The sequence below is a fragment of the Mixophyes fleayi genome, chromosome 3 (assembly GCF_038048845.1).
Source record: "Mixophyes fleayi isolate aMixFle1 chromosome 3, aMixFle1.hap1, whole genome shotgun sequence".
Taxonomy (NCBI): Eukaryota; Metazoa; Chordata; class Amphibia; order Anura; family Limnodynastidae; genus Mixophyes; species Mixophyes fleayi.
Genome location: NC_134404.1, coordinates 171358421 through 171379231, shown reverse-complemented (window position 1 = coordinate 171379231; position 20811 = coordinate 171358421). Strand labels below are relative to the sequence as shown.

General features: G+C 43.8%; 1 protein-coding gene across 1 annotated transcript in view; it reads left to right on the top strand.

Moving 5' to 3' along the window:
* MDN1 (midasin AAA ATPase 1) overlaps positions 1-20811 on the top strand; it is a 258414-nt gene that overhangs the window by 89493 nt on the left and 148110 nt on the right. The window contains exons 34-40 of the mRNA XM_075202780.1: positions 2741-2968; positions 3242-3439; positions 3575-3783; positions 4103-4225; positions 10226-10423; positions 10840-10947; positions 11690-11878. Of these exons, the coding sequence (XP_075058881.1) occupies positions 2741-2968; positions 3242-3439; positions 3575-3783; positions 4103-4225; positions 10226-10423; positions 10840-10947; positions 11690-11878 (1253 nt within the window). The remainder of the gene's footprint in view (positions 1-2740; positions 2969-3241; positions 3440-3574; positions 3784-4102; positions 4226-10225; positions 10424-10839; positions 10948-11689; positions 11879-20811) is intronic.

Sequence of the window (20811 nt, the reverse complement as noted above, 5' to 3'; positions counted from 1 at the left end):
TAAAAGGTTCTCTATGCCAAGGAAGTTTGGCGTATTGTATCCCCTTTAGGAGGAGGATATGACCCGTTGGGAACAGGTGGCAAAGGTAGATACACCTGTGGCGAGATTGGTTCGTCAGACTACACTACCTGTACCCGGGTCAGCGACCTTACAGGACGCGACTGACAAGAAATTAGAATCCCTGCTGAAGTCGATCTTCTCGGCCGCTGGTATTAGCCTCAGGCCAGCATTGTCCTCTACCTGGGTAGCTAGGGCCATGGAAGTCTGGGCAGGGCAGTTAGTCTGCCTTGCAGGATTCAGATTACTGCCTCTGGCCATGCAGCTAAGGGAGGCAGCAGGCTATGTATATGAAGCGGCCCATAATTCGGCCTCCATAGCTTCGTCTATTTCAGCTACAGCTGTAGTAGCTAGAAGGGCGTTATGGTTAAGGGCTTGGAATGCGTATTCAGAGTCTAAACAATCATTAGAATCCATCCCGTATACGGGTGGGATGTTATTTGGTCCAGAATTAGACTCTTGGATTTTACAGGCTTCAGGGGGCAAGAAGACGTCCTTGCCTGTAAATACTCCAAGACCTAGGGCTAGGCCTAGGTTTAGTTCTTTCAGACCGCCTCCTTACGGGGGCGGGTCTGACAGAGGCCAGACTACCAGTCCAGGGGCAGTGGAATCCAGGAGACAGTCCCGTAGGGGAAGGTCATCCTTTGCCCCTTTGGCGTGAAGAGCTTCTTCCGCCAAGCTGCCGGATAGACCAGCAGCATGACTACCACCCACCTCTGGTTTCAGAGGGTCGGGTGGGAGGACGGCTGCTTGGGTTTGCCCGGCAGCAGACAGGGTCCTCGGTAGACGAGTAGGTCCAGAATATCGTGATAGAATTCATGGGACCAGCTCACCTCAGGTTTTGAAAAAAATTACCTCGCTGGCTTCTGTCAAATCAGAAAGAGCTCAGGGCTGTTGATTTGCTTCATTCAGATGAAGCTATACAGGCTTAGAATGTCCAGTAAGGGAAAAGGTTTTAGTCGCACCCATTCAGGGTGCTAAGGCTAGACGAGTTGTTCAGTCTATGACCGAACTTCTAAAGTCTGAAAGGGTCACAGAGAATCCCTTGTCTAAAGAATGAGTTTCTTGAGACTAGTGAGGGACTTGGTACGCAGCAGAAGGTTGTCTGCACAGGACAATTTGAGGTCCTAGATGGAGTGGACAGGCAGGATCCTGTCAGACAAGAGGCTGTCAGTAGCCAGGTCTTTGAAGCTGCTGGGAAAGATGGTGACATCTTTCGCGACCTTACCCTGGGCAGGGTCCCACCCCAGAGGAGCATTCCTGTGTTCGAAGTACCAGTGGAGGAGGTAGGTCCTCAGCTGGTGGTTGCTGGACAAGAACCGAACAAAAGACAGGGAAGTCCCAGAGTTCTGCGCAAGAACAAGGGATCCACTGGTAAGGGACGTCCTAGCAAGGCCTTGGGGCTGCAGGTAAAACCTGCCCTACAGGGTCCCGTAGAGAGAGGACCCTCAGACTCCTGGAACAAAAACAAATAAATATTTGCACGTAGTGAGGGCATTACGTATATATGTTAAGAGATCTGCAAAGATACGTAAGACAGAGTCTCTATTTATATTATTTGACTTTTCCAAACGGGGATGGGCAGCATCTAAGCAAACTATTGCCAGATGGTTTACCCTGACTATCAGGGAGGCTTATGTCCGTATTAATCTCCCTGTGCCGAAACGTATTGTTGCCCATTCTACCCGGTCGGTTGGGTCGTCTTGGGCGGCTCGTAATGGAGCCAGCTGTGCAGAGCAGCCACCTGGTCCTCGGTCCATACCTTTAAGAAATTCTACCAATTTAATATATTTGCGTCTGGGGACGCCTCCTTTGGCCGTAGTGTTTTGCGTGCAAGGAGATCAGAGCGGTCCCACCCTTCAGAGGGATTGCTTTTGTAAGTCCCCATGGTTAAGGAGTGTCCCCCAGAAGGATGAAAGAGAAAACGGGATTTATACTTACGATAAATTTTTTTCTCTGAGTCCATCTGGGGGACACTTTGATCCCCCCCGTCTTTTCGTTGTTTTGTCTCCACTCCCCCCTCTGTTGATTGGCCTATCTTCCTAATGGCTTTTGTAATCAAACTGAGGTATGTGGGAATTGGCGGGGGTGATTTGCTGCCAGCTGAAAAAAGTTAACTCTTTAGGTGCCAGACTCCTCCCCCTGACTCAACCCCATGGTTAAGGAGTGTCCCCCAGATGGACTCAGAGAAAAAGATTTATCGTAAGTATAAATCCCGTTTTTTTGTAGCGCTCTATTTGCAATGGTTGTTTATAAATCAGTACCACATATAACATTTGTATATTTCCAGGCATAATTGCATTGTTGAATTAGTACCAAGGGCCCCAGGTTTTATAGAAGGTTTTTATAGTAATGTGCAGTAATTCGTATGTATTCCATAGATGCAGTACACCGGATTTTGTTGATGACTGCATTGAGCACTGTGCTGGTCATAAATGCTTATTTTGTTTTTGCACTTCTCTTTTATGTTGGGTATTGTACTATTTGTGTGCATGATCACTGCATAAAATGTTGTAAATATTAACATTAAAACTTCTGTTTAAATTGGTTAAGCCTCACTTGTAAGGACATCTTTGATAGGTGATTTATTTTTTGTACAGGCATATATCTAGAAAGGAAAAAGTTGAGATGTTTCTGTGTTTAACATTTGTTATCTTACAAAACTGACCACCTTCCTCTTCAGGAGCAGTGATAGCAGACTTAATCATGGACTTTATTGAATGGCTGACCAACCAAGATTTTGGACGTCGCTGCATTCTTAGTATTAGAGACATCTTGTCCTGGGTGAATTTCATGAACGTCACCGTAAAAAATGATTTATCAGATAAGCAAGATGACGAGACTAACCTCTGTACAATTACAGCTTTTGTACATGCAGCATGTCTTGTTTACATTGATGGCTTAGGATCAGGTGAGTTGGTTTGCATCTCCATGCTTTTGCATGTAAAAGTGTGTGTGTATATGTATGTATGTATATATGTATGTGTGTGTGTATGTATGTATATGTGTGTGTATATATATATATATATATATATATATATATATATATGTATATGTGTGTGTGTCAATTGAGAAGGGAATCACTTATTTGTATTCTTTCACATCAAGCGGTCACAAAATTGGACGGCTCCATTGTGGCTGGGAGCAGTATTTCAGGATTTAATCTGGTCTTGTTATTTTGCAGGCACTACTTTTTGCTCTGTCAATGCTGCCATATCAGCCCGAGAAGAGTGTATGCGCTTTTTAAGTGAAAAGCTTTCTGTTATCATACAAATTACTGAAGATGTGCAAACAGAGCTCCAGGTGTATGAGCGGGCCGTGCAGCGTAAGATCCATTGGATGGAGAACTCATTTGGAATCCACCCATTTTATATACCAAGGGGTAAAGGACACATTTGAACTAGAATGGCATTACTGTGATTATTTCAAGTTGCAAGATTACTTTACAGTAGACCTAAGGCTAGACATTGTGCATCAGTCGGTGCACTGTTTTACATTTGTTTTGCTTTGCTTTCAGGTCCTATATCTCATGGAGAAGATTTGACTCATTATGCACTTAATTCAGAAACCACTTCTATGAATGCTCAGAGGCTGATGCGAGCCCTGCAACTCCGCAAACCTATTCTGTTGGAGGGGTCACCAGGTGTGGGCAAGACCAGCCTCGTCACTGCATTGGCCAAAGCTTCTGGAAACAATCTTGTTAGGATTAACCTTTCTGAGCAAACGGTACTTTTATGTGCACCTTGTAAATATTTTACTGGGCACAGACAGAGTTGTGGTTCTCTGAAATTATGAGCTTGGTCAGCAACTTAGTCCAGGATTTAACGAATGACTGCACTCATTGACCACACACAATCTCGTGTTTCTGTTGTCACTGGCCAAGTTACCGTTTTTTGTTTTGTCATTGAACTTTTATTACATGCAGTTTATGATAATTCTTCACACGTTCACATTTTTGTATTTGGAGTATCAGAATGTAAACTGCCAATTGTCTGTGCTGTTGCTTTAATTTTGACCATTTTCTCTCATTGCTCTTTTACTCAAGGATGTGACAGATTTATTTGGCACGGACCTACCAATTGAAGGGGGAAAGGGTGGTGAATTTGCTTGGCACGATGGACCTCTGCTTTCAGCTTTAAAAGCAGGACATTGGATTGTACTGGATGAAGTAAGTAGCTTTCAGTAAACTATCCAGCCATCTTAACCTGCTCACATTCAGAAATAACAGCAGTTTGATTCTACTAGGTGTAAAGCCTTTGGTAAAAATGTAAGGAAGTTTTGACACATTTAAATAGCACATTCTCATTCCTCTACACATCCTATTGAGTAACAATTGAGACAGTTTGGTAATATGTGATGTCCCAGACCTGTAATACTGAAAGTTCATTTGGATCTTGTCTGTCACATAACAGATGCAAGGACAGATTTTCGGCAATAAATGCAAAATTATCTAGCAATCCCAGCTTCATTTTGCATACTTGTCTACATTTTGCACACTTGCCTCTAATATTTGATTGCCAGGTTAGCGGCCAAATGCTTGGCTAACTCGGTGCAGGCGTTCAGAGATCCGATGTTGCAGTTATCTAATAGAAGTGGCACGCATTTGGGGGCTAAGAGAGAGGCGGCTGAAGTACAGGGGAGAGGACCTGGATAGTAGAGCTACACACACACACGGCGCCATATGTATGTATGTATATATATATATGTGTGTGTGTGTGTATATATATATATATATATATATATGTATTAGTGTGTATGTACTTACTAATATACATCCTGTTATACAGTATTGGTATGTGGTATTATTTCTGTTTGGATAGCAGCATATTCACAGGGAATCACTGCATCCCAGAGTTTTGCTTGGGCATAATACATAGCATACAGTATATATGTAAGATACATCTTTTGGCTGGTAGAGATTAGATAGTATCTTTTGCAATATCTTTTCTTGTGTTGTATAATTGCTGAACTGTCTCCGTATATTCTATTCTGATATCCTTTTATAATGACTGATAAAGAGAAAGCACCTAAAGCAAAATACTTTGCTTGCTCAAAATGCAAGGCAGAATTGCCAAATGTACAGCAAGACCCGGGAGCGCTCTGCATCGATTTGTGAGGCAGGATCCCAGGTGTTGTAGAGCCAGGGTAGTGTTTCGCTGTTAACGAAAGAACCAGTGTGGGCTGTATCGCTGGCACCGTCGATGGGCAGCCTGGTGCAACTACTCACCAGTCAGGCAGAGACTACAGTGTTGTCTGTAGGTTTTCCTTCTACTTTCTACTTTCCTTTTCCTTCTACCTTGGCAGTGGTGGCAACCCTTTCAGTGGTGCTTCAACATCCGGTCAATGAAGTTGCAGATTTAGGAACCTTTGGCCCTTCATCTTCTATTGCTCTCCAAAGGGCCTCTGTAGGGGGGCCTGCTTGGTCCACATCTTTGGTTAGGGGAATTGATAGACTGAGTAAGATTTTATACTCTGAGATCTTTTCAGTCCAACAACAAACGGAAAAGAACTAATCATCCTCTTCTTTCAGTATCAGATTCAGAGATATCATCTGAAGAGGATGGAGAAACGGTTCTCAGTTCACGGATCTTGATGATTCTCATAGGAATCAAGGCGTTGAGGATCTGGTCCTGACAGTTAGAAGGACCTTAGACCTCTTAGACCTAGATGAGCCTACATCTGCGGATCAGGGTCTTTTTTTTTTTAAAATTAAAAGATGCAAGGTCTGTTTTCCTCCTCCCACTGAGTTGAGGAAAATTGCGGAAGCAGGTTGGTCACAACCGGACTGCAAGGTAGTCGTTCCTAAAAGATTTGTGGCATTGTACCCCCTACAGTTGGTATCTGTTTCCAATGGTTAACATCTTCTAAGAGTGGACACTCCAGTTGTACGGCTTGCGTGTTACACCACTCTGCCGGTTCCGAGCTCAGCCTCCCTTCAGGGCGCTACTGACTGGAAAGTGTAAGGATTTTTAAAATCCATCTATGTAGCTGCAGGAGCTTTCATTTCAGTTATCTTCGGCATTGGGTTGCAAGGGCAATGGAATCATTGGCTGACCAGCTTGCGGCAGGATTTCAAGGTTCAGACCTTCTTCCCTTTAAAGAGGCATCAGGCTATTTATATGAGGCTGCTCAGAATGCAGCCTCATTATCTTCCTCTTAATCTGCCTTCGGCGGTGGCAGCTAGACTGACTCTCTGGGTTAGATTAGTATTAGAAGAGTATTCACAAAAGTTATGTCTGTAATGGCCAGTTGTCTTCGTTCCCGGGGGGTCAGAATAGTACCCTACCTGTATGATCTCATCAAGGCTGCGTCCGCACATCTGTTATGTCAGCCTCTGGATGTCACCATCATGGTGTTGGAGTCTCACGGCTGGATCTTAAAACGTGTGTCTCAGTTAATCCCTTGCAAAATGATGACATTCTTGGGTCTCATCATGGACACCAGGGAACAGAAGAATTTCCTTCTCGAGGACAAAGCCTGATCCATTCAAATCTTGACTAGACATAAAAAAAAATTCTACATGGGGTCTTGCACATTCAGCCTCCCTATGTACCTCCCACTGCTCCATGGGATCTTAATTTGGTACTTTTCAGTGCGTGTCTCCTCCTTTTTGAGCCTTTTCAGTGAACGGACCTTAGGTTCTTGATGTGGAAGGTGGTTTTTCTGTTAGCAATTGTCTCAGCTCGCAGAGTTTCGGAACTCTTTAATGCAGAGAACCACACCTTATTTTCCATGATAGAGCGGTCCTCCACACTGTTCCTTCCTTTCTACCCAAGGTTGTTTTGGGGGTTTCACTTAAGCCAAGAAATTGTAGTTCCAGTTTTTCAAGAACAGTCTACTTCTTCGGGAGATAAGCAGACTGAGCTTTTGCATGTGGTCAGGGCATTACGCATATATGTTCATCGGACGTTTAGATTCTCTTTTTGATCCCCATAAATAAGTTTGGCCTGCTTCCAAGCCGAGCACTTTGAGATGGCTTATATCAACAATTAAGTATGCTTACATCCGTATGAACCTACCTTTGCCCAGTCGCATTACTGCCCATTCCACCCGGCCAGTGTGAGCTACTTGGGGTCTTGGCGGAACAGCTATGCCGGGCGACCACCTCGTCATCGGTGCACACATTTACCAAATTCTACCAGTTCAATGTTTTTTGCGTTTCTGACGCCAACTTTGGCTGTAATGTTTTACAGGCCGGCAGTCAGTGGTCCTTCCCTTAGTGGGTGGGGGGCTGCTTTTGTAAGCCCCTATGGTAGCAGTGTCCCCCCAGAAGGATGAATGAGAAAATGGGATTTTTTATACTCGTGATAAATCCTTTTCTCTGATTCCATCTGGGGGACACTTTGTTCCCTCCCTTCTGCTGTTTGGTCTTTGGTTGCTTTTTCTCCCCATCCTTGGTGCTTTAGAATTACATTGAGGGGCTATAGGGGGTTGCAGAGGTGAAGGGGTCTGTCAGCAGGTTACAATTAACAAGTTAACTAGTTAAGTGCCAACTCCCACACTCCCCAACTACAACCTCATGGTAGCAGTGTCTCCTAGATGGAATCGGTGAAAAGGATTTATCCTGAGTATAAAAAAATCCCATGTTCTGGCTGGTGGTTCAATTACGCCACAGACATCTGGGTAAGAGGAATTGTGTCTATGGTGGTACATGATCAAGCTTATGAGGCCTCCCCAAAAAAAACATTCTTCACCACTGGTCTTCCCAGACACCAAGTAAAATGGGGAGCTGTGCAGGAAGACATTCAAACTCTGTTTTCTTCCACAGTAGTGGTCCCAGTTCTGAAAGGTCAGGGTAGAAAATTTCAAGATTGAGTCGCTCAGGTCTGCTATCTGTAGCATGGAGCATAGGGAGTTTGTGGTGCCCAAGGAGAAGGATGCCTACCTACACATTCCTATCTGTGAGGCACTCCATTGCCTTATCAGGCTTTGTGTACAATCCGAGCACTTTCAATTCCAGGCCTCACCATTTGGTCTACAGCACCCGGGAGTTTTAGCAGCGGGGGGTGGTCCGCCCTTCAATACTGGGACTTTTAGGGACTTATGAATCTGGAGGAGGCAAAGCTCCTAATAAACATATTGGAATGCAGGATGATCTTCAACACCCTGGTAAGAGCTCAGACCATCCTGCGTGTTTGGGCGGTAAAGGGTCAGTCTTACAATTCCATGGCTGTGACATATCTAAATCACCAGGTTTGTCTAGGCCATGAAGAACACAGGCCGAATCATGCATTGGGTGGAGCATAACATTCTTCCCATTGCACAAGTAGTCATACCAAAAATAGAGAACTGGAGAGCCAATTTTATCAGCAAACAAGCATCCAGGGAATGGTCTTGACATCCAGACGTCTTCCTGTGGCTGATGGACAGGTGGAGTCAGCCATTAACATGATGATTGATATGACTCCTGAACAAAGGGCCCTCAAGTGTTGTTAAAAGATGTCATGTTGGTCTCCTTGGTTTATCCCTTCATTTTTCTGTTCGCAAACCAGTGTTTGCCAGGATCTATCATACATTTCCACCTACATTGTTTTGGTGCAAGCACAGAGGGTTTCCTCCTTCTCCTTCCGGTTGGCGCAGTTGCTATTTTTCCTGCAGTAGGTTCTGGGTGGGGGCTTGAGGCTTAGCTCCCTGACGGTCCTGGTGTCTGCTTTGTCTGTTTTCTTTATCTGCATGTGCAGCTTCCATACTCTCAATTGGCTCACTGGGAACTTACCTGGTGCTCAGTGGTTCTCCACATCCTTCATTTGAGCCATTGGTTTCGGTGAACCTTAAGCTCATATGGAAAACTACTTTTCTCCTGGCCCCGTCTACAGCTAGTCGAGTGTTCTGAGCTTTGGAGTCTCTCCTGCAAGTCTTTCTTGTTTCCCAGTGACGACAGGGCTGTCCTTTATTTCCAATCTAAGGTTGTTTTCAGTTTCTACTTGAACCAAGACTTAATAGTTTTGACTTTACATCAAGGTGGATTCCAGTATAAAATTGGTTCTTTTCATTCTTTGTATGTGGTCAGGGCGTTAAGAATTTATGTCAACAGGACCAAGGAGGTGTGCCGGACAGAGAACCTTCTGGTTACTTAAAATGCCCAAAAGAAAGGCTAGCCAGCCTCCAATCAGACCATTGCCTAGTGAATAAGGTCTGTGAGTTTTACACAAGGGCAGGGCAACCAGTCCCTGTGAATATGAGGGTATCCTGAGAATGAGTGCTATTGGGTGGCACTTGGACACGCAACCTGAGCTTCTGCTGGGTAGCTGTGCAGAGCAGTCACTTGGGCTTCGCTGGTTTATTGGTACATGTAAAGTGCCAAGCTCCTTATCACCACACTCTGTACCCTAGTGTCTAAAGTGTACCCTATTGATTCAGAGAAAAGGATTTAAAAGAATATTTATTTATTTTTGTTTTAAAAATGTTGCTCTCCCCTTCTCTATATTGAAAGTAAATTCCATTGTAACTGATCAGCACTTTTGTAGGTGAAGATAAATCTCAGGATCTGCTATTTACATTACAGGCAACCGCATCTAAGAGACCCGTTTTTAGTGTACTTAATCAAGAAGATTGAGTGGACATCTAATGACCCATTACATAAAATTTCCTTGCTGAATCAAACATTTTTACCTCTATAGATTGTTTTACATTCTTGTTCAGTGCTGTCTGTACACCCAATTTTTTGTTTTGTTTTATTTTTTTGTTTTTTATTATAACTATTTAATTTGATCTCATGATACTATGTTTTTAGTATGATAGTTAGAATTGTGGTTCAACTTATCAACTTAAGAGTCCTTCTCTTCAAATCCATATATGGGGCAAGAGGACTTTGCTTTCTTTATCAAACTGTTGTGGTTCTTTTCTTCTTCGAGAACAAAAGGCGTACAAAAATACAAAATATATAAGTATTCTCCTTACTTGTGGTGGGAAGGGTGGATTTATCATACTATCTCACTATTTCTTATACCTAAATTTAGAAAAATAATTTAATGGAAATTTTAATTTTTGTTTTGGTTGCAGGTTTTTTTTTTTTTGTTTTTTTTAATCCTTTTTAAATTTTGTATTTACATATCAATAAAAAGAATACAGTAGTACATAGTTTCAAAGTAAACATATTCTGATGAGTATTTGGTTCTGAACCTTACTTTCGTGACTCATGGTTTATTTTTTTTTATTTTTTTGTCAGCTTAATTTGGCATCTCAGTCCGTGCTAGAAGGTCTTAATGCATGCTTTGACCACCGTTCAGAGGTGTACATACCTGAACTTGGCATGAGCTTTCAGGTGCAACATGAGAAAACAAAGATCTTTGGGTGCCAAAATCCCTTTCGTCAAGGAGGTGGCCGAAAGGGACTTCCACGATCCTTTTTGAACAGGTTCACTCAGGTTGGTGTTTTTCATGATTTTAGAATTTAATTTCAAAAATCTTTATTACATTGTAATAACTTTGTGGAGACTAAGGTTAATGGAAGTCAAGTGACTCCAGATAAATGTTTTTGATAAGTTGTTATAATTGAATACTTTTTGCAGATGGCACTAAATTTTAGTCTTGCGTAAGAATATATTAGAAGTCATGTTAGAGTTCCATGTGCACTGCAAAATCCCTTAACCTATGTACTTTCAATGGTCAGTGACTTACAGTAATCTGGTATTGTAGGATCTTTCTTTTAGTAATAATAAGAAGCAGCAGCCTCTTGAGATGAGGGTAAATACAGTTTTGTTTTTTAATAGAATGTGTAGACCCAATTTTTCTATATTTTGTCATTGAAATACTGATGTAATAGCTGTGTGTTATTTTTCAGGTATTTGTGGACCACCTTTCACCTGTCGACATGGAATTCATAGCAAATACTCTTTTTCCTACCTTAGGTGAAGTTGTCATTGCGAAAATGGTTGCGTTTAATAACCAGGTATGGTATGTTAGCTTTTCTTTCCATGACAATTGAGGGACAAATACAGTGGTGTTTAGCTTACCTCTTTTTGATATGTCAATTAAGTTTTATATTTTTGTTAAAATTACGTTTATTTTGACAACTCCACTTCCAATCCTTCAACGTTTCTTATACCACTTTCACATTGCCGCCCCAGCAATTTCCCAGGTTTTTCAAGCTTGGTTTTTGCTGTGTCAGAGAGCATCCCCCAGCTCAGAGACCCAGTTCACACTGCACCTTAGATCTGGTAATTTCCCGGGTAGACCGTATTCACACTGAACACGAGTTTCCCTGGCAGCATCACAAGAGGAGCTCTGATTGGCTCTTTTTATGATTTTTTTTTTTTTAACTTTTCAATGGTGTTCAGTGAGACCCGGGTTGAAATGCAGGCAAAAACCTGGTGTTTTTAGGCAGTGTGAATGGGGTATTTAACATGTCGTCGGCTAATTCAGAATAATTCACATTTTATTTTGTTCTAGTGCCAAAATGATTGTTGCATGCTTTAAAATTTTCAGTCACTATGATTGTTGACAACCTGTTTAGTAGCGTTTAGCTGTATAGTAATGCAATTGTGTTTTGTATTAGAGAGTCCAACAAAATATCCAAATGTACTTTCTGAAAACTTTTTTTCCATTGATCTACTTTTAGTTTAAAGTCCTGCAGTGTGTGGTGTTTTCTTGTAGGACCAAACCATTCAACTTTAGTTTTGTTTTTGTTCTAGATTGACCTGGAGATAATGACTGAAAGAAAATGGGGTCAGAAAGGAGGACCTTGGGAGTTTAACCTGCGGGATCTGTTTCGCTGGTGTCATCTTATGCTGCATGATCAGTCGCCTGGAAGCTATGATCCATCGCAGCATGTTTTTCTAATCTATGGAGAGCGGTTGAGGACAATGGAGGACCAGCAAATGGTTAGTTTGTGTGGCTGTATGAGAAGCCTTGTATTTCTCTGTTATAAATATGTTGAGGTATAGAATGCGGTTACAGGAGTTTGGGCACTTTTAAATTTGCCATCAAAAATCCAATCTCCTCCTACTCAATCCCTGGAAACTCAACAGGAACTTTATGCTTTTTTAAGTGCCTGAAGTAGCTGGGTGCTAGTTTTTAGGACAGCCTATGTCGGTCAACATGACTGATTTTGATTTGTTTTATTTAACTAGTTCTTATCTTAACTAAGGGGTAACTTAAAGGACGATAACAAATGTTTATTTCATACTTCAGCAACAATACAATCTACAATTTGCATAGACAAGATGAAGAGTTAATTTAACCCCTATTGGTAGTCAATCCTTTCAATTATATGTTAATCTTTAATGAGCGGGATTAAGAGCCACTATACTTGGTATTGCTAGTTGATTCTGTCAATCACCTGTAAATATACTGTTCCCAATTGGCTGATAAATAAAGCATTACTCTGGAGGCTGGTTGACTTCACTATTTAAGAGCTGCCATTCTAGTCCCTCGGCTTGCCTTTGACAAAGCACTCTGCAGCAAGACTCGCGCTGTCTTTCTCGCTGAATGCATGACTCTTGGATGAATGTATAAGAGGTTGCTCTTTGCAATACTATAGTTCCAACTAAACCCACAGTGAGTTTGGAGCGACTAGGAGGCAGATAGCAATTCACTCCACATAATTGAATTATACCCTCTATATCTCTAGCTGAATCCTGATGGCAGCAAACATAGGAATCTAAAAGGCAGAGAAAAATTTGGATACAATACGAGATAAGGATATATTTTGCTGCTAATTAGTTTCTATTTCGATACTACCAGCCAGCATCTAGAATATATATTGTATAGGAAATCATATATACATCTCATTATAGCTGATCCTATTCAGGATACTCTATAGAGTATATATGGGCAACACGTAATACTCAGGATTAATTTCCAGTAATATATTTAACAGATGAAATTGAAGGGAGAGTGTTTGCATTTCTGTACAAAAGGATTACCGGTAATTTAAGCCATATAGCTGTTTATGTAAATCTGCATTCCAATATTAGAGTGCTAATCTATTACTTAAGAGATAATTTTGAGTGCATTCAGTGATTTTAACATTCACATTTTTGTTCACTTTTTGTTTCACAATTCACTGATTTTTAATTTACTATTTTAATGAATGTTAATAAAGAATAATTTTAATAGGAAGTAGACGTTTCTCAATAATATGTTTTGATGAAAATACTAGGGAGTACAAGTGCACCACTTTTGAACAAACGTCTCTAGTCTCTCTTTCTGATCTAGGACTTTGGCCTGATACAATGCAGAGCTTATGCAGCTGTCTGCTTTTCCCCAAGAGCCAAATGGGTGCCTTCTCTTCTCTGCCCCCTCGGGGAGCTTGAGAGCACTTCTTTGGTAACACGTGGCTAGGGGTCTTTGAGCTCCTCTGTAACATCAATAGAAGGCCTGGTGAGGTTGGTGCAGAGACTTTCCTGAACGTGATGAATGAATCTGCCTCTGCAACTAAACCATGGAAATGTCAAGCTCCTGCAGCTCTTTAGTCTTGGTAGGGCTCAGACTCTATGGCGTTCTAGTGGGTTTCCTTGTGCCCCGATGAGGATCCCAACATATTTGTTGTAATATCCCACCATTTTAAGTTTGAGATCTACTCTTCGTACTGTTGACAGTACCAAGGGTGTTTACCAAGATCAGGACAGTAATTGTTAGCCTTCTGAGATCCATGAGGGTTGATCAAGGCGTGCTATTGTCCAACTATTCGGCAAACTGTATGGAAGGAGGCCCAGGCCTTAGAATCTCGGCAGGATAGTATTCCTGGGACTACTCTTTGATACCCACCAGCAAGGGGGTGTTCTTGGCAGAGGCTGTTCCAGATCTAGCTTATTTTGAAATGTAACAAACTTCATCACACTGTCTCCTGGGATGTCGCTCCTCTGGTGTCTGAGAAGTAACAACTCAATAGGGTGTTCCTCTTCACCATGGTCCTGGCCATAAGAGGAAACTGCCTTTGATGGCCCTGAACGATCCGGTCCTCGGATTCTGTGAGGACTGGAATGTTCGGGCTATCATGGAGAACTGAGGTGCAGTTTTCTTTAGCTAGGCCCCTCTCCCCTCACCGCCTTAATCTGGAATGAGTATTGAAAGTTTTTAGAATAATGGGTTAAGTTCTGCCATTGTCACTCTGGAATCAGTAGCACCTTTACACAGTAGCTCTAGTGTCCCCCCTCAGAGTGGAGATGGAACTTGCTGCTATTTGCCTCAGTCACCAAATCCCGATTAGGTAAAATGCACCAAATGAGGGAAGCACTAGAGTAGTATTTGGGTCACGTCATACTCTATGCAGGACTTCTCCTGTCTTGGCCTTGGTGGTTGCAGTCATATGTACTATTTGGTTTAGGTCATGGAAGGCAGATGCTGTATCCAAAAGCAATCTGGAAGGGATGTGTCCAGAATTGAACAATATTATCTACCAGGCTGCAGGGGAAAATAGCTCTTTCTTCCTTATAGATGGAAAGAAAGAGCGAGGGAGGAAAGAGGCCCAACGATATTGGTCCTTTAGTTTTTCAGGGAAGATGTTCCTTATGGAGCCATTAATTTACCCGGCGTAGTGGTCCGCAAAGCAGCAAACAGGAAAAACGTCTAGCAGTCAAGCTGGCTGTAAAGCAGACTGCAGGACAAGCTTCTTCCCCACCCAGCAAAGTTGTGCGATTGGAAGCTTGTGTTTTGCTCTTTCTTGCCCAATGGATCAGATCTTCTTTGGACTTGTGGGTGGGTTAGAGCCATTATTGAAAGTTGTTCTTTCTCTATCCTCCTTTGGGCATCACCGGTGACATTGGGGTATAGAGTAGCACAGGGCAAACTGGCACTTTAAACTTCTGTTTAAGCCCTAGCTCCACCCCTCTATAACGTACTTCCTGTTAGCCTCAATTTAGTTTGAGTGCACAGCGAACGGACTGTGTTTAGGGCTGAGTAGCAGCCCAATTCTGTTTATTTTTTTTGGTTTTATGCTAATAGAAGACTTTTGTCTCCTGTTATGACAGCCGGCGGGTCAATGAGTTACCTGCACTCCCCGGCTGCCGGCTGCTGTTAGTGGGACAGACTGCAGTATGCAGCGCACTGCGCTCTGCCTGGAGGGGAGGATCGGAGGTACCGTGGGGGTGCATCTGCTGCCAGATCTCCCCTTCCAACATTCAGATGCCCTCCTAGGAGCCGGGCACAGTCGTGGCAGGCTGTACCCATCCTCCTTTGCTGACAGACAGCTGCAGCCACTGCGTGAGGAGGGATGGCAGCAGGTAAGTGTACCCACTCCCAGCACAGTGCTGGGAGAGGGGAAGTAGTAAATCGCAGTATGTCCCCTGAGTTAGGCTGCCTCTTACTTGGGGCAGTCATTAAAACAAAATTTTAAAAATCTATTTTTAGCTTAAGATTGCTTTTCTTCCTGTTAATGCCCCCAAACAAATGTCCAGGTTCCGTTCCTTTCGGTCCTCAGGTAGGTTTTGGGGTCAATATTCCTCAGGCCGATCTTCCAGGGGCCAGTCATCCACCCCCAAGGGTGGTTTGCAGTGGGCCGCTAGGGCTGGTCTGTTCGACGTCCAGCAGCGAAGCCTGTAGACAAGCAGTCCGCATGACGGCATTTTGCTCCTCTACTGTTGCCAGTGGTGGGAGCCCGTCTTCTCTTGTTCAGGGATTGATGGTTTCAGTCTACCACCGATGTCTGGGTACAAGGCGTGGTGGACCTGGGGATACAAGATCGATCTGCTCTATCTTCTTCCAAGGCGGTTCTTTTCCACAGGGCTTCCCACTTGTCCATGAAACTGATTTGGCTTTACGAGAAGCGATCCAATCCCTCCTCTCTTCCGGAGTGATTATTCCGGGGCCAGAATCTCAAAAAGGTTTGGGTTTTTATTTCAACCTTTTTCTTGTGCCAAAACCAGACTGCTCATTCAGACCCATTCTGAATCTAAAATCATTGAACACTCAGGTCAGAGTGCCCAAGTTCAAGATGGAGTCTTGCGCTCGGTCATTCACGGCATGGAACAGAGAGAGTTCATGGTGGCTCTAGATATCAAGGATGTCTATCTCCATGTGACTTTCTCTAAGGGTCATCAGTCCCTCTTGAGGTTTGCGGTTCGATCAGAGCACTTTTATTTTCGGGCTCTTCCCTTTTGTCTGGCCACGGCCCCGCGTATCTTCACCAAGATCATGGCGGTCATGGCTGCTCTGCTAAGGTCCAAGGGGATTACAATCATCCCGTTCCTGGACGATCTTCTTTTGAATGCACAATCTACAGAGGTATTTCAGTCGCATATCCAAGTAGTGACCCAGACTCTGGAATCTCACGGTTGGATTCTCAATTTCAAAACGTCCAAGTTGATTCCATCCCAGCGGATGATTTTTTTTGGTTTTTTTTATTCAACACCCGACAACAGTGTGTGTTATCTCCAGACAAGTTTCTAGCCCTACAGAAGATGGTGAAATCTCTGTTGGCAGCAAAACAGTCCTCTGTGCATTTCGTCATGAACGTTCTGGGCAAGATGGTATCGACTTTTGAAGCAGTCCAGTTTGCTCAGTTTCATGCACGGCAATTCCAGTTGGAACTTCTGTCGCAGTGGAACAAATCCCATCTGAATCTGGCGGGCCAGGTATTCCGTCTTTCTCCGCAAGTATGTCAGTCGCTTCTTTGGTGGTTGCCCAAACAAAATCTCAGCAGGGGACGCCCATTCTCAATTTGGAATTGGACTTTGATCACAACGGATGCCAGCCTTCTAGGTTGGGGGGGCATCTGTCTTCACACTCATTTTCAGGGCCTTTGGACTCCAAAGGAATCCAAGCTTCCAATTAATGTCTTGAAACTGCGAGTAGTGTTTCATGCTTTTATGAGCTTGCAACACTTGTTGCAGGGAAGGCCAGTGAAGATTCAGTCAGACAATGCCACGGCAGTGGCATACCTCAATCATCAGGGCGGCACTAAGAGTTCCTTGGCCATGCGAGAGATGCACAAAATTTTTCAGGTGGCCGAGACTCACGTTCCGGCGCTCATGGCCATCTTTATTCCCGAAATAGAAATTGATTTCCTAAGCAGGCAGACTCTGCATCCGGGCAAATGGTTCCCCCATCCGGAGGTGTTTCGTCAGTTGGTGGAACGGTGGGGTTAGCCGGATGTCGACATGATGGCATCTCGGTTGAACCACAAGTTTCCCCTCTATTGCTCCCGCGCAAGAGATCCTATGGCTGTCGCAGTAGACACCATGTCTGTCCCTTGCAGGTATGCTTAATGTATCTTTTCCCACTGGTAGCAATGCTCCCACAGGTGTTAAAAAGGTAGAGAGAGGGGGGTGTTCCAGTCCTTGTACTAGCGCCGGATTGGCCACAGAGGGCCTGGTACACCGACGTGGTCTCCATGGCAGGAGCTCGGTCATGACGTTTGCTGCTACGCCCAGACCTATTAACTCAAGGTCCCTTTTGTCATCTAGGTTTTCAACGTCTGGCTTTAACGGCGTGGCTGTTGAAGACATGATCCTGCGAGCTAAGGGTTTTTCCGAATGTGTAGTGCAAGCCATGTTTCGGGCTTGTAAACCAGGTTTTGCAAAGATTTATCATCGACCCTGGAAGACATATATTGGTTGGTGTGAAGAGAAGGGGTATCCTACATCTTTTTTTCGCTTGGCCAGGCTTAGGTTCTTGCAGTACGGGTTGGATGCAGGTTTGCGCCTTAGTTCTCTTAAGGGTCAGGTGTCAGCCTTTTCAAAGAAGGCTCTCTGTCATACCTAATGTGCACACTTTTATTTAGGGCATGCTGCATGTACAACCTCCATAAATTCCGCCAGTAGCACCATGCTTTACAGCATCCGCATTTTGAACCTTTGAATACAGTGGAATTCAAATTTCTGACCTGAAAGATGGTTCCTCCTTTTGGCTATCTACGGCACTAAGAGTTTCATAGTTTGCTGCTTTATCTTGCAAGTCTCCTCTTCTTGTTTTTCATGAAGACCATACATTTCTTCGAACCAAGCCTTCTTTTCTTCCTAAGGTCGTGTCTATATTTAATTTAAATCAAGACATTGTCATTCCTGCCCTAACCAATTCTTAGTCTTCGGAAAACGAGGGTTCTATTCGTTATCTCGATGTGGTCTGAGCTTTGCACATTTATGTGCCAAGGTCTCAGAATGTGCGCAAGACTGAAGATTTTTTGATTCTCAATGATGCTCACAAGAGAGGCTGGCCAGCTTCTAAGGTGACTATTGCTAGGTGGATTACAGCTTTTATCCATCAGGCTTATAGTGGGGCTGGGGAGCCTGTCCCCGATTAATCTGCGGGCGCACTCTACAAGGTCTGTAAGTTCTTCCTCGGTGGCCCGCCATGGCGCCTCCATTGAACAGCTGTGTAGGGCGACTACGTGGTCCTCTGTATACACACTCACTAGGTTTTACAAGTTTAATATTTTTGCATCCAAGGATGCGAGTTTTGGAAGGACGTTGCTTCGTGCTGTTTGTTCTGAGCGTTCCCTCCCGTGAGGCAGCTTTAGGATGTCCCCAGTGTCCCCCAAAGGAGGATAGAGAAAATGGGTTTTTAGTACTTATGTAAAATCCATTTCTCTTAGTCCATTGGGGGACACCGGGCGTCCACCCTTAAAGCTCTGGTTTCTCCTACTGTTTGACCTGTTGTCTTGGTTAAACATAAACTGAGGCTAACAGGAAGTGGGGTATAGAGGCTGAGGAGCTAGGGCTTAGTTAAACAGAAGTTTAAAGTGCCAGTTTGCCTTGTCCTAGTCCTTATGCTCCACGGAAGGTTTCTGTCCTCCCTGAGCTCGCCTTAGGAAACCTGCGTTACGGTTTGACAGATGTACCGCCCCAATGTCCCCGGTGTCCTCCAATGGACTAAGAGAAACAGATTTTACATAAGTACAAAAAAAGCATCTTGGACCTCTTGGGGTCTCTACCCAGACAGTTTTTCTCCACAACCTTGCCGAGAGACAGGACAAGGAGGCTGGCCTTTAAGAGGGTCATCCAGTAACTTTTCTCATCTGATTTGGTTGTCCCAGTCCTGGAAGAGCAAGAAGTGTTTGGGTTAATTTTCAAACCTTTTTCTAGTACCTAAACCAGACTTGACTTTTTGACCTGTCTTGAATCTGAAGTCTCTAAACACTCATGGGTGGACACATTCAAGGTGAAGTCTTTAAGATCGGTCATCAATGGCATTGAGTGAGACTAATTTCACATTTCCATGGACATAAGATACATATTTCCATATCCTGTTCTGGGAGTGGCTTCATAGCTTCTCAGGTTTGTGTCCTTGGATTATCATTTTTAATTCAGAGCACTGCCCTTCCATCTGGCTACAGCACCTTGGGTATTCACCAAAGTTAAGTGTTCATGGCAACATTTTTTAAGTCTAAAATGATTGGGCCATACCTGGATGACCTTCTGATAAAGATTGGATCTAGATTACTACTAACCCATTTGCTGATAGCTAGCTCAATCACTCTCAAAAAGCAGACCTAGTCTCATAAAGTCATTGCTGTAGAGTTTGTAAATAAAAAGCCTTCTACTGATGTAAAAATAAGATTTTTACTCACGGTAAAATTCTTTTCTCTGACTCCATTGGGGGACACTGCGAGACATTGGGGTAAAGTAGTGGGTCCAGGAGTCTTGTCACTTTATCTACTAGTAGATCTTTGCTCTCCTCCCCTACTATGCCCCTCCTCTCCTGTGAATTCCTCAGTTTTGACTAACTAAGCGTAAGAGGAAAGGAGGTGATAATACCTGGAAGGTTCTTAAAGTATAGAGACATATGATTATATTCTTCACACACAGAACTATATACAGAGCAAGGGAGGGTGCGCAGTGTCCCCCAATGGAGTCAGAGAAAAGGATTTTACTGTGAGTAAAAAATCTTATTTTCTTTGTCCTGCCATTGGGGGACACTGCGAGACATTAGGGATATGCCAAAGCTTCCTCAAGGGAGGGATTGCTATGCACCAGCTGCGCGTAAAACTCTGCTTGCATCAACCGACGCAAAGCCTTGTAACCTGTAAAATTTGGTGAACGTGTGGACGGAGGACCATGACGCTGCTCTACACAACTGTTCCGTTGACGCGCCGTGTCTAGCTGCCCAAGAGGCGCCTACTGCTCTGGTAGAATGCGCCTTTAACCTTTGCGGGATGGGTTGCGAGGCCGTGATGTAGGCCTCTCGATATGTGGATGTGATCCAGCGGGCAATTGATTGCCTTGCAGCTGGCCACCCCCTCTTGTTGGCCTCATAGAGGACAAATAGATCTGTGGATTTCCTAACAGGAGCCGTGCGGTCTATGTAACAGTGCAGTGCTCGGACTACATCAAGTAACTATAAGGCCTCCTCTTGGGAGTCCTTTCTGGCCCTGAACGCCGGAACCACTATCTCTTGGTTTAGGTGGAATCTGGAGACTACCTTAGGGCTGAACGAGGGCTTAGTGCGAAGTACCACCCTGTCTGAATGGAAAATGAGAAACGGGGGGGTCACAGCGAAGCGCCCCTATTTCCGACACTCTACGCGCTGATCCTAGAACCAAGAGGAATGCTGTTTTCCAAGTCAGGTGTCTTAATGTCACTGAATGTAAAGGTTTAAATGGGGACTTGGTGAGGGCCCCAAGGACCAAGTTGAGGTCCCAAGGTTCCACTGGATGAGAAAATGGGGGCTGTATGTGAAGAACCCCCTGCGGAAATGTTCTAACGTTTGAGAAGTCTGCTATCTTTTTCTGAAAGTATACGGACAGAGCAGATACCTGTACTTTGAGCGACCCTAGGCGGATGCCTTGTCTAGGCCGTCCTGTAAGAAGTGTAGTAAGCATGGGAGGGAAAATTTGGAAGTGTGGAATCCCTTAGATTCGCACCACATAATGTATGCC